Consider the following 15052-nt stretch of genomic DNA (forward strand, 5'->3'; position numbering starts at 1 on the left):
ATGGCATGTGGCTCCAGCTGTAGCTCATTGGCTAACAGTTCAGCACCTTTGCAGCAGCTGCATTGTTGTACCTGGATATAAAGGTGCTTTTTGTCACTTGGGGTGCAGAAATGTTCTTTCAGAGGTAACAGACAAGAAAGAGCAAAGATGTCTCATCATCCTGAGTCATTAACACAGAAATGAATTCCAATGGAAGACACGATGGCGCTAACATGCTTCCTTCCTGACAACAATGGACAAAAGTCTAATCTGACGGCCACAAGTGTGTTTGATGAGACCCCAAATCTCACAAACCTGCAAACTTCAATCACTTGTAGAGTCACAGTAAAGCAGCATTTTAGCCAAGTCTTCTAAGAGGAGAAGGTCTTTTCCAGCTGTTCATTGCTTTTGTTCATCTTTGGTTCATATCATGAAGTCCATTGACTCCATCTGACGTCTGCAGCTCCGTTCCTTTTGCTGCTAAACAGCTAAAATAACCCACTGACCGACTCTGTCATGTCGTCTGATTGTGATCATCATCAGAAGCAGCTGGACCAGCTGTCTTTGCAGCTGAAGTGTCCCAAACCAACGAAGCAGCTTCAAACAGACCTGCAAGTTCGGGCTTGTCGGCCAGTTTGATCACTTTTGTTGGTGTAAACTGGTTTCTCCAGTTGGGTGAGTGTTTAAACTTCACTTTCACGTCCTGCCTTCGGTGTGTCGCAGTTTGTTTTCTCCTCTGAAGTTTCAACTGAAGGTAAAGTAACTTGTTTCAGGTGTCTTTTTCTCAGGCTGTGGTTAGCTTAGCTTCAGCACAAACGACATTGATCTGCACCTCTGTCCATCGTTTCTTCAAACTCTGAGTTTAATTGTGAACTCTGGACGAAGGAGGTGAAAGCAGCTCCGTTAAAAAAATCGGCCATGTTGTGTGGATGTTTGTGAGTGTAAACGCTGGAATAAGAGCAGAAGCAGAGCAAGTTGATCCTCAATAGTTGATGTGGAGACAGCAGGAAGGAGCATTCAGAGGGCTGTGAGGAGCTGAAACCTTTTATTTCTCAATTCAATCTGTAACTGTGTCACTAAATGAGCTGTCAGAGCTCTGAACTCTCCTCCAACAGCAACGAGTGTCGCTTCTTTTTCTTACTTTGTGCTTCAATGTGATCAAGAATCAAATCAAAGATTCCTCTTTTAATATGACCTGAGAGGGCTTGATTGAGACAGGCTTTTATTTTGAAAGGATCTCTCAGTGGTGGAAAGTAACTAGTTTACTGAAGTAATGTTATGAAGAGGTACATTCTGGAAGTACTTGTACTTTACTTGAATATTTCTGCTATTTTATATTCCTCCTGTGTAAATATTTGACTCTCTCCTTCACTTATCGATGATCGAGGATCATTCAGGCGTAAAGAAACTTTCAGTCAGGTTGAATTTACTGAATATTCCACAAACTGAAGCTTCCTGTCAGATTCAGTCAGTGTGTGTCAGTGGATGTCAACGGTCGTCCAGCCATCAAGTGTGTGTTCACTTTACTGCAGCTTCATGGCGCCATCTAGTGGACTGATAGAAGTACAGCAGCTCGGCCTCACACTGCTGTCTGACTGCATTCAGCTGACACTGATATGAAAGACGAGATAACAGCCAATCAGAGGAGGAGCAGCTGATATTTGGACAGGAGAAACCATGAAAGGATGATTTCAGCTGATGTGCACATGAATGATTTGTGTTTCCTCTCCAGATCAAAGTGTGTGTGAGCTGACGTGAGTTCAGCAGCATGAATCGGTGTGAGGACAGAGAGGATGGAGTCCGTCCCTTGAAAACCAGTCTGTGTGGGGACGGTGACAGCCAGACCGAAGCTCAGAGGTGAGACCAGGATCTCTGACTGTCCAGGACTCGTCTCCATGTCAGAGCACTGGAATCTCTCCACCATCATTATTCACACTCAAAGCTGTGTGTGTGTTGTGTTGAAGGCCAGAACAGCAGGACCCACCAGACTCTGCTGGACCTGGACCTGGACCTGGACCTGGACCTGGACCTGGACCTGGAACTGGACCTGGATCTGGATCCAGCTGTGTGTCCTTCAAGAGTGACAAGTCAATGGATCGCCTCATTAAATTTAAACAGCAACATGTCTCTGACGGACAGTAAGTTGTTCTCAGTATTAAACTCGTGTTGGACAATTTGACCTGAAATGTCCATATGTCCTCCTCATGTTGTCCACTGCTGATGTTGTCCTCATTAAATCCAGTCTGACCAGTTGTCCTTCTAATGTTCATGTTGTCCTAGAATGATGATGAAGGTTAGAGCTAGATTAGCATTAAAGGACATTTGTCCAGTCTGTCCCTAAACAGCACTGACATGTCCACATGTGGACACTGAAAGCTGAGGATAATATGAGGCTTCAGCACAAATCCAGTGGGGACCTTCCAAAGTCTCTTTACCATCAAACTTCCTCTTTGAATGTTGGACTAAAATGCTTCAGCGACCATCGTCTCTAAATAACAGTCAGGATATTTGTGCTGAGTCTCGTGATGCAAATGTTAGAAAACAGACCAACAGAGTCGGTGCTGATGGACTCCACAGTTTAGTTTGTTGTCTGTCAATCACAGTAAAATCTGCTCAGAAATCAGTCCGTTGAGTCCTGCTTTGGTCCAAGATTTGATGGACAAATGAAGCGATGATCCACAGACTGAAATCATTCAGCTTCATGTTTGATTGAACTTTGGTGTGTTGATCCTTTTCTTGTTGATAGCTGCTAGTTTCTCCAGCAGCTTCTGAGTCTGAAGAAAAAAAAGTCAATTTCCATCCCTGGTGGTCTTCCTCTGTGTCTGACAGGATCGATGGGAGACCAGCCTCTGCTGGACCTGGACCTGAACCCAGCTGTGTGTCCTTGAAGAGTGAACGGTCGATGGGTCGCCTCGTTGATTTTAAAGTAGATCGACCGTCTGCTGCAAAGAGGTAAACTGTTAATAACATCAAAATATCACAGATTCTTGTTTGAACTGTTATTTATCCAGAGAAGTTTTTTAAACCTGTTTGTTTATTTTCAGCATCGTTCTTCTTCTCATTCGTTTGTATCCTCACATGTGGAAGCTGCCCAGTATAACCAGTCTTCAACTCTTGACTCCAGTTGAACATTTCCTCCACACACACCTTCTGACTGATGACTGCATGAGTCTAAAACAGTGACTTGATTGAGGCTAACAGATGCTAATGAAGGCTAACCCTGATTCCACTGAGTTCCTCCATCAAATCAACATGTTGTGGTTTTCAGTCATGTGACAACACAAACACAAACATGTCAGTGATAACAGCTGGACTGAGATCAGCTGCTGTGAAACACAGAATGAAGCAACACAGAGAGTCTGAGGAAACACACAGTCTGTTTGTGATTGATGCTGCTGATGGATTCACAAAGTCAAGAACAACACTGACGGCGGCATCATGGCGCCTCACATCAGGCTGGAGTTGTGCCTCTGTGAAGACGTCTGATGCAGAGAAGGGTGTTATGGGTAACTAAAGGCTGCAGGAGCTCAGAGAGGAGACAAAGCTCAAATATGTGTTGTGTGTCCAACAAGTGGACAAGAACAAATACATGTTGTCCAAGAATAAAGGAAGGAGCCAGAACAACTTCTATGAGCAACAGCTGCACCTGTTTCCTTCATGTAGTCCAGAGAAGAACGTTCCAGCTTTCATTTGAAACACAGCTGGATGTGAAATCACCCTCAGCTTTGATTTGATCCAGTATTCTCTGCTTCTCTCTTTGCTTGTCTCATGTTTCACTCACTTCATTGTGACTCACTGCCAATTTGTGCTGGACAGGTAGCATCCAGTTAGCTTGTGTGAGCTGTGTGATGCTGTCCACAGTATTTTAGGGGTCAATGAGACCTGGAGTTACTCAACTAGACAAGCTGGTGAACCAACACAGTAAAGTGAAAGCTGCACAGAAATGCAGACTGGACTGTTGATTCACGGTGGGATCAGCAGTACGAGCAGCACTTTAATGACAGTGGAAACCATCTAATTCAATGTTGGAATCAACACTTCAGCTCAAAGGACCTTCAGCTTGTGTTGTCTCTGTGTGGACAGACATGATGTGAGCTAATTCTTCATGATTCCTCCACAGAGTCCACCAGGAGAGCTCAGAGGTTCCCAGTGGTCAGTCTGCCCAGCAGCATCAAACTCACCTGGACTCCATATTTATGGTCTGTACATGTACAACAGCTGCTTTCACATCTGTTCTGTTGACAATAATCTCCACGCTGCACTCTTTAGACCAGTGGAGCATCAGTCTGTCCAACATGGATCTGATGTTTGCTTCCATGTTTTCAGTTTGTGTCATTCATATCATCTTCTGTTCCAGCTGCTGGAGGAGAACATTGTCTCTTTTGTGAGGAACGAGCTGAAGAAGATCAAGACGGTTCTGAGTCCAGATGACCCAGAATGCTTAGAGAGTCAGGGGGAGGATGAGGAGGTGTTGGACGGTGAGGATGCAGAGCAGAGGAGGAGCAGCAGAGAGGCATTTCTGAAGATCACACAGCACTTCCTGAGGAGAATGAAGGAGGAGGAGCTGGCTGAGCGTCTGCAGAGCAGTAAGAGGATTTCTCTAAAGGTTTAACTGCTGGATCAGTGGAACATTCACTGATATCTCGACAGATGGACAAAAATATATTCAGACAAGGACATTAAATTCTCATCTGAATTTTGTCAGTCACTTATTGATTTATTTATTGTGTCTTCAATCAGGAAGTCCTGTTGGTGTTGGTCAGCGTAAACTTAAATCTAACCTGAAGGAGACGTTCCAGTGTGTGTTTGAGGGGATCGCTAAAGCAGGAAACCAGACCCTCCTGAATCAGATCTACACAGAGCTCTTCATCACAGAGGGAGGGACTGGACAGGTCAATGATGAACATGAGATCAGACAGATTGAAACAGCATCCAGGAAACCACACGGACCAGAAACCACAATCAGACAAGAAGACATCTTTAAACTCTCACCGGGACGAGATGAACCAATCAGAACAGTGATGACAAAGGGAGTGGCTGGCATTGGGAAGACAGTCTTAACACAGAAGTTCACTCTGGACTGGGCTGAAGACAAAGCCCACCAGGACATACAGTTCATGTTTCCGTTCACTTTCAGAGAGCTGAATGTGCTGAGAGAGAAAAAGTTCAGCTTGGTGGAACTTGTTCATCACTTCTTTCCTGAAACCAAAGAAGCAGGAATCTGCAGGTTTGAAGAGTTCAGGGTTTTGTTCATCCTTGACGGTCTGGATGAGTGTCGACTTCCTCTGGACTTCCACAACGATGAGATCCTGACTGATGTCACAAAGTCCACCTCAGTGGATGTGCTGCTGACAAACCTCATCAGGAGGAACCTGCTTCCCTCTGCTCGCCTCTGGATAACCACACGACCTGCAGCAGCCAATCAGATCCCTCCTGAGTGTGTTGACATGGTGACAGAGGTCAGAGGGTTCACTGATGAACAGAAGGAGGAGTACTTCAGGAAGAGGTTCAGTGATGAGAAGCAGGCCAACAGAATCATCTCCCACATCAAGACATCACGAAGCCTCCACATCATGTGCCACATCCCGGTCTTCTGCTGGATCACTGCTACAGTTCTGGAGGATGTGATGAAGACCAGAGAGGAAGGAGAGCTGCCCAAGACCCTGACTGAGATGTACATCCACTTCCTGGTGGTTCAGTCCAAAGTGAAGAACATGAAGTATGATGGAGGAGCTGAGTCAGATCCACAGTGGACTCCAGAGACCAGGGAGATGATTGAGACTCTGGGAAAACTGGCTTTTGATCAGTTGCAGAAAGGAAACCTGATCTTCTATGAATCAGACCTGACAGAGTGTGGCATCGATATCAGAGCAGCCTCAGTGTACTCAGGAGTGTTCACACAGATCTTCAAAGAGGAGAGAGGACTGTACCAGGACAAGGTGTTCTGCTTCGTCCATCTGAGTGTTCAGGAGTTTCTGGCTGCTCTGCGTGTCCACCTGAAATTCAGCAGCTCTGGAGTCAATCTGCTGTCAGAAGAACAAACAACCTCCCATGAACGTGCAGGGTCTAAACTTGTTGTCCAGTTGGCAAAAGTCTTCAAAGACAGTGAACCTGAACTAACACATCTCCACCAGAGTGCTGTGGACAAGGCCTTACAGAGTCCAAATGGACACCTGGACTTGTTCCTCCGATTCCTTCTTGGTCTTTCCCTGCAGATCAATCAGACTCTCCTACGAGGCCTGCTGACACAGACAGGAAGTGGCTCAAAAACCAGTCAGGTAACAGTCGAGTACATCAAGAAGAAGATTGAAGAGACACCTTCTGCAGAGCGAAGCATCAATCTGTTCCACTGTCTGAATGAACTGAATGATCGTTCTCTGGTGGATCAGATCCAACAGTCCTTGAGTTCAGGAAGTCTCTCCACAGATGAACTGTCTCCTGCTCAGTGGTCAGCTCTGGTCTTCATCTTACTGTCATCAGAAAAAGATCTGGACGTGTTTGACCTGAAGAAATTCTCTGCTTCAGAGGAGGCTCTTCTGAGGCTGCTGCCAGTGGTCAAAGCCTCCAACAAAGCTCTGTAAGTACAGAGATAGTAAAGTTTCTTCGTCAATAAATACTCTGATATCGAACTTACTGTTTGCTTCCTTCCTGTGTCTCTTCAGACTGAGTGGCTGTAACCTCTCAGAGAGAAGCTGTGAAGTTCTGTCCTCAGGCCTCAGATCCCAGTCCTCCAGTCTGAGAGAGCTGGACCTGAGTAACAACAACCTGCAGGATTCAGGAGTGGAGCTGCTGTCTGCTGGACTGGAAAGTCCACACTGTGTACTGGAAACTCTCAGGTCAGATCAAGTTACTGTTTTTGTTGACAGATTTAAGTTAGTTCTGTACATTTAGAGATTCATTTAGTTTAAACAGTCTCTCTCATGTCAGGATTTGAATCTTTCAGTCTCTTTTCTTTATTTTCAGATATCTGACAGATTGATGATGTTGAGTTTGTGACATGATGATCAGAAATAATTTCCCAGTCTGCAGTTGTAGATCATCTTTTCTGTGCATGTCAGAAAAATCTGTGCATGTGTCTGAATGTGAGAATTAAGAAGAAAAATCCCTCAAATTCAAGTTTGCAGATGTGTCATAAAGTTTTGTCGCTGTAGAAATATTTTGCGAATCTGTAATTTGACAAAACAAAGTGGACCAAGCCAGGCTTCCTCTGTGTGAGCTGCCTCAACTAAACATGAACTCCAGGCAGAGATAACGGCATCACGACGGTGGTTATCAGCTTCCTTTGTTAACTCAGGTTTCCTTCATCAGGCTCTGTGCACGTTCCCATAAAAAGAGACGTTTGCTTCATCATTTGACTCTTTGTCACCACAAAAAAGACCAATCATGTCCCCCCCTCCTTCAGTCCAGAGGAACAGGTTGTTATAATGGAGAGCTTTGGAGAATGTAAAAAATAAAAGAGGAAAATCAAGACTGTTGCTGCACATAAGACGAGAGAGGAATGCTGACAGAAAACTGCTGATCCTTTAAATCATTCACTTCATATATTAGTTTCAGGACTCAGTCACTCTCAGAGCCTCCTGTTTATTTCTAACTGCACATTCGAGAGTCTGAAACTTTAAACTTCATCCAGCAGGTTTAAACATGAGATTCAGGAACTGGATTCAGGTCTGACACTGTCCCCTCATGAAGGACACATGACTGTGTTCTTACAGACATGAAGACAATGAATCAACATCTACAACATGTTTATGATGGAACAGCAAAGATTTGAACACACGCTGAGAAGAGACTCAACATTTTAAAATAAATGTTCTTTTTCTTCTTCTTCTTCAGACTGAGTGGCTGTAACCTCTCAGAGAGAAGCTGTGAAGTTCTGTCTTCAGTCCTCAGATCCCAGCCCTGCTGTCTGAGAGAGCTGGACCTGAATAACAACTGCCTGTGGGATTCAGGAGTGAAGCTGCTGTCTGCTGGACTGGAGAGTCCACACTGTGCACTGGAAACTCTCAGGTCAGATCAAGTGTTTGTATTGACAAGCATAGAGGCTGTATCACGTGTAGCGCTGGAGGATGAACTATGGTGTAAGTTTGACAAAACAGCTTTCTTTGTTCACTGAGGTTTTCTTCATCAGCCTCTGTGCAGATTCCAAAAAAAAGAGATGTTTGGTTCATCAAAACTGTTCCTGCAAAAAAAACAAGAGAGACATGCTGACAGAAAGCTACGAGCCGATGATAAATACCAATAGACTATCAGTTGTTCTATTAGCTGCAGTACCAGCAGTGTCAAATGAAACTGACAGTAAATCAGAACCAAACATAAAACCAGAATCCAAAGTGGTCTCTAGATTCTGTACCTTCATCATTCTTTTAGTGTGATGAAGATCTGCTGTGTCAGATTTAAAGTGTTAATATGACGTGAAGCAAACAGAGACAAAATGATTGATTACCAGCTAAATGCAAGAAGGTTCCTGTGGCTGAAAACAACATGAAGCATCAGGTTTGTTCTGCTGTGGTCACACGGCTTTGAACGTCTGGATCAGCAGGTCTGCAGGCAGAACGTATTCCCTCAGCTGAGAGTTTGGATCCTCATAGAGAAAACCATCAGGAGAAGAATTAAAGTTCAGTCTGAAACTGTGAACAGAACCTCGTCTGGAGCAGGTCAGGTGTGGGCAGGGTTTGTTTTGACCAGAGAGAGAGGACTCATCAGGGAAGATGGCGAATGCAGGGTCCATCCAATGGCTGGACAGACTGCTGTTGGCAGGTGCTGGTCCTGTCTCAGAGCTGGGTCTGGGTCCAGCTCGCCAGAGAATGAAGCAAAGTGGTGCTCGATGTGTGTGGCCATCAGGAGGGATTGTGACAGCCTCAACCACAGACACAACCAGAGCTCCACAGAACACAGCCTCTATGGCTGACTCAAACTGTTCCTCTGAATATATCACACAACTCTGAGCTTTCAGTCAGTGGAACAGCAGCACAGCTGTGTTCTTACAGACATGAGGACAATGAATGGACGCCTGCGTGGACTGAGAGACGCTCAGTGAATTATTTCCTACCAGCTCAGTGAGCTTGTGGCTGAAACTTCAGTGTCACTCACAAAGATAGGAAATTTGTGTTTCAGTCTCTCAGACTCTGAAACTTCACTGCTGAAAATATCTGAAGTATATTCAGATTATCTGTTTGCACAAAACCTTTTCAAACATGGAAAAAGATTTCAGCTAAACTGAAACTAAACCAAACTTTCATTTGTGAGATTTTTTAAATCAAACTCACACATTCAGATTCGTACATACTATTTTTTCACATGTACACAAAAGACGACGTTCGAGTGAAGGCTGTGAAATTATTTCTTAACATGATTTCACAAAAACTCAAAATATCAATGAGACTCATTTTCTTCCAGATTCATTTTTTATATCATGTGACGTTGGTTTCTGGATGTCTGTTTATTCCTGATTCACTTATTATTTATTGTCACATCTACAACATGTTTATGATGGAACAGCAAAGATTTGAACACATGCTGAGAAGAGACTCAACATTTTAAAATGAATGTTCTTTTTCTTCTTCCTCTTCAGACTGAGTGTCTGTAACCTCTCAGAGAGAAGCTGTGAAGTTCTGTCCTCAGTCCTCAGATCCCAGTCCTCCAGTCTGAGAGAGCTGGACCTGAGTAACAACAACCTGCAGGATTCAGGAGTGAAGCTGCTGTCTGCTGGACTGGAGAGTCCACACTGTGCACTGGAAACTCTCAGGTCAGATCAAGTTACTGTTTGTTATAAAAGCGTTGATGTCTTTCTTTAACCTCAGAAGTCCACACATTTGACATATACATACATTAATTGGACACATACATACATACACATACATACATTAATCACTGGACGTCACTTTATTCCTGATTCAGTCATGATTAATTTCCACAAAGGTGTCGCTGAGGACCTCAGGAAGTGAAGTGTCAATTGTGAAGTCGTTGACCTAAAACACTGAAACTGTTGAGAAATATTATGTGTTGTAAATCCTCCCACGTGATGCTGTGCAGCCAATCAAATCTCTGCATTTTGAGAGCAATGATTTGACGGACACAGCAGGACCCTCAGATGATCTTCCATGTGTGTTGTTCTGTGTGTTTGCAGGCTGTCAGGCTGTCTGATCACAGAGGAAGGCTGTGCTTCTCTGGCCTCAGCTCTGAGATCCAACCCCTCCCATCTGAGAGAGCTGGATCTGAGCTACAATCATCCAGGAGACTCAGGAGTGAAGCTGCTGTCTGCTGGACTGGAGGATCCGCACTGCGGACTGGACACTCTCAGGTATGAAGACGCTGCTGCAGCCACAGTCAGTCAGTGTGAAAGAGGAGGAAGAGCTGGAAACATGTTGTCTGTCTTTTTGGTTGATGGTGGATGTGAGTGAGACATGAACAATCAAACATGTAGGAAACTTTTGTCCTTTGATCACAACATAAACACTGGCTGAACATGAAAAGGACATATTTGTGTTGGAGGTCTCAAGGAGAACATCTCCAGGAACAAACATGATAATGACCTGTTGGTCATAATTGATGCAGTTTGGACAGATCTCTGCATGGAAAAAGAACTGTCTGTCAGTTTGACAAATGTCCTTTTTGTCCCCAAAAGACATAAAAACAAGCTTCCAATAACTCCAAAGCAGTTCTATTTAGTTCAAACTGCTGGAACCTGACAACCACAGAACAGAGCAGGACTTTTGAGATGCTTCATTCAAGTGTTTTCCTCAAAATGTTGGACTGTTCCTTCATCAGTGGAGAACAATTGGACTGAACATGGTCTTCACAGCAAACATGGCTTGTAAATATTTCCATGTGCAGACATCAAGCGGCTCTTCTTGTTCTGGTGAACTTCAGGAAGTTTGACATGAAAAGATTTCCACACAACAGAGTCATGATGACTTGTCTCAGATATTGAATTTATTGACAGTATTCACTCTTCTAATGAACACATGAAGCATGGTCACATATGGGACATGACGAGGAGAACCGTTTCCAATAATCAATGATTAAAGCTCTGTTGGTTTGTTGAGTGAAGACAAAGTCAGACTGATTATTGATCATCACATGTGGGAGAGCAACAGAGCAATCAATGAGTGAAGCAGCTTAGAATAGAAGTCAGCAACAGATTGAAACGAGGAAATGAGCTGATGAAGGCAGATTTAATGATGAGAGAGAATCAGTGTCGCTATCAGTGTCTGAGCAGAGCTGAAGAGGTTTAGGGGCAGCAGGGAGAAGCAGGCCGGATCAACATATTGTGTTTGTGTGTATGAGAGTGATGTAACGTCCATGTTTGCATGCTGAAAGAGGAGGTGCTGCTCTGACCCCCCTCCTCCTTTCAGGGTGGAGCCTGCTGGAGTCCGATGGTTGAGACCAGGTCTGAGGAAGTGTAAGTGTGTCTTTAATTTGATTGATGAAAACAAAGCAGAGCACATTCAGCCATCTTCAAACTGTGACATCACTCATTCACATCTCTGATGTCATCATCAAACTGTCCATCAATCAACAGATGATGGATCAATAACTGCAGCTGTTTTCTTCTTCTTCTCTCCATCAGATTCCTGTGAACTCAAACTGGACACAAACACAGTGAACAGAAACATCAAACTGTCTGACAACAACAGGAAGACGACATATGTGAAGGAGGAGCGTCAGTCATATCCTGATCATCCAGACAGGTTTGACTGGTGGCCTCAGCTGCTGTGTGGAACTGGTCTGACTGGTCGCTGTTACTGGGAGGCTGAGTGTAGAGGAAGAGTTGATGTATCAGTGAGTTACAGAAGAATCAGAAGGAAAGGAGACAGTTCAGAGTGTGTGTTTGGATGGAATGATCAGTCCTGGAGTCTGTGCTGGTCTGATGGTCATTACTCTGTCTTTCACAATAACAGAACAATGTCCTCCTCCTCCTCCTCCTCCTCCTCCTCTGTTTCTCACAGAGTAGGAGTGTATGTGGACTGTCCTGCTGGCACTCTGTCCTTCTACAGAGTCTCCTCTGACTCACTGATCCACCTCCACACCTTCAACACCACATTCACTGAACCTCTTTATCCTGGCTTTGGGTTCTGGTTCAGGTTCAGGTCTGGTTCCTCAGTGTCTCTGTGTCCTCTGTAGGAGGGAGAGTCTCCTCCTGTTAGAGAAACACTGCTGAACAGATCATTTGAGTCTGTGCAGGATCTCAGTCACATCAGTCTTTCAGGTTATTGGAATAAATTGATCAGTGAACTTTGTTGAAAATGATTGAAAAGATTCCTCATTTACTTTGTGAACTTCTTCCACTTCCAGTCCTTTAAAGATGGAAGCTGTGATCATTAAACTGTGGAAACACTGTTGACTTGAACATTCAGCTGTGTGTTGATTTTATTCTGGATCTTGTTCCAATCAAAGCTGAATGTTGCTGTGAGTGTTTTCTGGTCTTTCTTCGGGTCAGGACTCCTGAAAGATATGAGAAACGTTTCTGATGCTGTTGTCCATAAAGAATTTCAGTTTATTGTAGAAGAAGTCAGTTGGTCTTCACAGAGCCATGACTGGAACCACATCCAACACCTTTGGTTTTTTACTGGAGCACTTACTGTGAGCCAGACCTGATCACCGCCATCAGTGTTGGACCTCAGTGATGCTCTGGTGTCCAACTGGGATCAAACAGCAGCTTCAGAATTTGCTGGAAAGGCTGAGCGCAGAAGACTGGAGGTTGATGTAGCAGCACAGGCATGAACACGGTGTCACAGTCAGGTTAATCACACACTGAGTGAAAGTTCAGCCGTCCACACACTTTTGGCCACAGTGTAACAAAAAGCCAAAGCGCAGACTGAGATGAAGCTGCTCTCTTTAGTTCAGTGAAGGTGTTTTGTCCTGTCAGGTTTTGAGTCGCCGACACCTTCATGAAACTGTGCAGATTGTCGAGTTCTTCCAGTCCAGCAGGGGGCAGCATCATCCCACTAATGAAGAGGAGGGAGCCCACATGAAGAATCAAAGTGAGTCAGATGAATGGAAACACCACAGAGTCCAGATTTCACACTGAAGACACGACAAACTGTGAACTTTGAGAGGAAACACACGAACAAACGCTGGTTTTCCTGCAAAATCTCTGCTTCATATTCAAAACCTTCCTCTAAAATTCAACCTTCTCTCAATGTTTTCCACAACATATTTCACATTTTCACCATTTCACTGCAGTGTCGTACTGACTGAGTCTCTGTGTGTTTCTGTGTGTATTTCTGTGTGTTGTTGTGTATTGTGATGTGACTCCAAACGTTTGAAATATGTCACTTTTTCTTCTTAAATTAGGACTTTTTGTACGTTTTATCTTCTAAATTGTGTGATTTTATTGTTAAATGTTGTGTTTCTTCCTCTGTGTGTTTTAAAGGTTGTGTGTCGGTTTGTGTCTGTGTGTGTCGGTGTGCGTCTGTGTGTGTCGGTGTGCGTTGTGCTTTTTGTGCATCAGTGTGTCGTTGTTGCTGTTGTCATGAGGACGCTGATCATGTGATCAGCTGATTCTCTCACTTTAAACTCAGTCAGACGTTCCATCATCACTTTCAGCCTCCTGAACACACAAACACACGGTAAGTCTCTTCCGCTTTGATCACATTCATGAAATCAGATGAACTTTGTTCCATTTCATCCAAACTTTACTGTAAACTGATTTCATTCAGTCACAGTTGAAATCACTCAGTCGTTTGTTGGTGCTGAATTATTGAACCAAGCTGCACTTAAATCATCAGGTTGGTCCATTTGGTCTTTACTTAAAGCTTATGTTCAATAGTTTGATCTGGAAAATGTCAAATTTCATCTTAAAACTGCAAAACTTTGGTCAAAAATTCAGTCGATCGATCAACTGAAGACACGATGTTCATACAAACGGGCTGTTTCTGCTGTTGTTTGATGTCTGAATATTGATTTCATACAAAAGGTCTTAATGTTTTATTTTGACGGTTTGAATCAGGTGGTTTGTTTTGAAGTTTAGTCAGATGTTAAACATCAAGTCGAAACCAAAACATGTGAAAGGTGTGAAAGTGGAGAAGTATTTCCCAGACAAAGAGCTGTTCATGGAGTCAGTCAGGTCAAACATGAAGTGCAGAGGGAAAGGAGGTCTGTCTGAACAGGAAGTGTACAGGCTGAGGACATTTAGACAGAAAGTCAGACAAGAACTGAACAGAGATGATGGAGAGGACACAGAATAATGTCTCTGTTCTTTGACACTGTGTTTATGGGTGGTCAGTTTAAATAACAGGTGACCCTTTGTCGTTGACGTGTCCTTCCTCCTCAGACCTCCTGAAGGGACACGGGGGGAAAGGTCAGTTACAGGTCTGTTCTCCTACAGGATGACCTTGAGGAAGACTCTGATGATGAGAATGAGGTGAAAATATATGCAGCTAAAAGCAATGTGAAGCCAGTGAAACACCGAAAACATCTTCGTGATAAAAGAACCAAAACCAAAAGGAATAAAAGTGAGATGTTTCTGAGAAACATTCCACTAGAGGGTACAACTGTGCTGAGAGTCAACGGAGAGATAAATCGAACAAAGAAATATAAAAAATTAGTTGGTGGATTTGGCATAATCTGGACTGTGACTGGAGCAGGTTGGCTGCGCCGCTCCGCTATACACAGGAAGCAGATGCCCTCGCAGGTAGATGAATGGGGGCTGATGCGCGGAGCGGAGCGGCTGCAGGTTAGTAAGGAGTTTTTTTGTTGGCGTGCAATCAATTTAATGTTCAATGTGAAGGTTAACAGTCACATTGCTGCCCACTGCAGATGTCCACGAGCTGTCGGAAGTTGCCGGTTGAAAGTTGTGAATACTTGAAGTTCTGTTGAAACTGTTAGCAATGCTTGAATTTGTGAGTGAGCTAAACTTATGGTTAGCCTGTTGCTAAACCAACTTGCAACTTGACCATACATTTGTTGTCAATGTGTATTTGTTATTTGTGCCTTACATGTCGGCGCATGCTTTGTTAAATGCCCGACGTAGCGTGTGTGAGCACATAATGAATGGTTGATACAATGTTTGATGTAGCGTGTTAGCAGTCAGCTAATACAATGTGGACGCAGGTGTTGGCAGCCAGCTGAT

General features: G+C 43.9%; 1 protein-coding gene across 1 annotated transcript; it reads left to right on the forward strand.

Annotated features, from left to right (window-relative positions):
* Positions 1 to 495: 495 nt before the first annotated feature.
* On the forward strand, positions 496 to 12102 carry LOC143315647 (NLR family CARD domain-containing protein 3-like). Its single transcript, XM_076722972.1, has 7 exons — positions 496 to 594; positions 4337 to 4565; positions 4720 to 6556; positions 6642 to 6815; positions 10106 to 10279; positions 11334 to 11380; positions 11549 to 12102. Exons 1-7 carry the CDS (start codon positions 496 to 498, stop codon positions 12100 to 12102), a joined length of 3114 nt encoding a protein of 1037 aa, XP_076579087.1.
* The last annotated feature ends 2950 nt before the right edge of the window (positions 12103 to 15052 follow it).

This window comes from Chaetodon auriga, chromosome 23, assembly GCF_051107435.1.
Source record: "Chaetodon auriga isolate fChaAug3 chromosome 23, fChaAug3.hap1, whole genome shotgun sequence".
NCBI lineage: Eukaryota > Metazoa > Chordata > Actinopteri > Chaetodontiformes > Chaetodontidae > Chaetodon > Chaetodon auriga.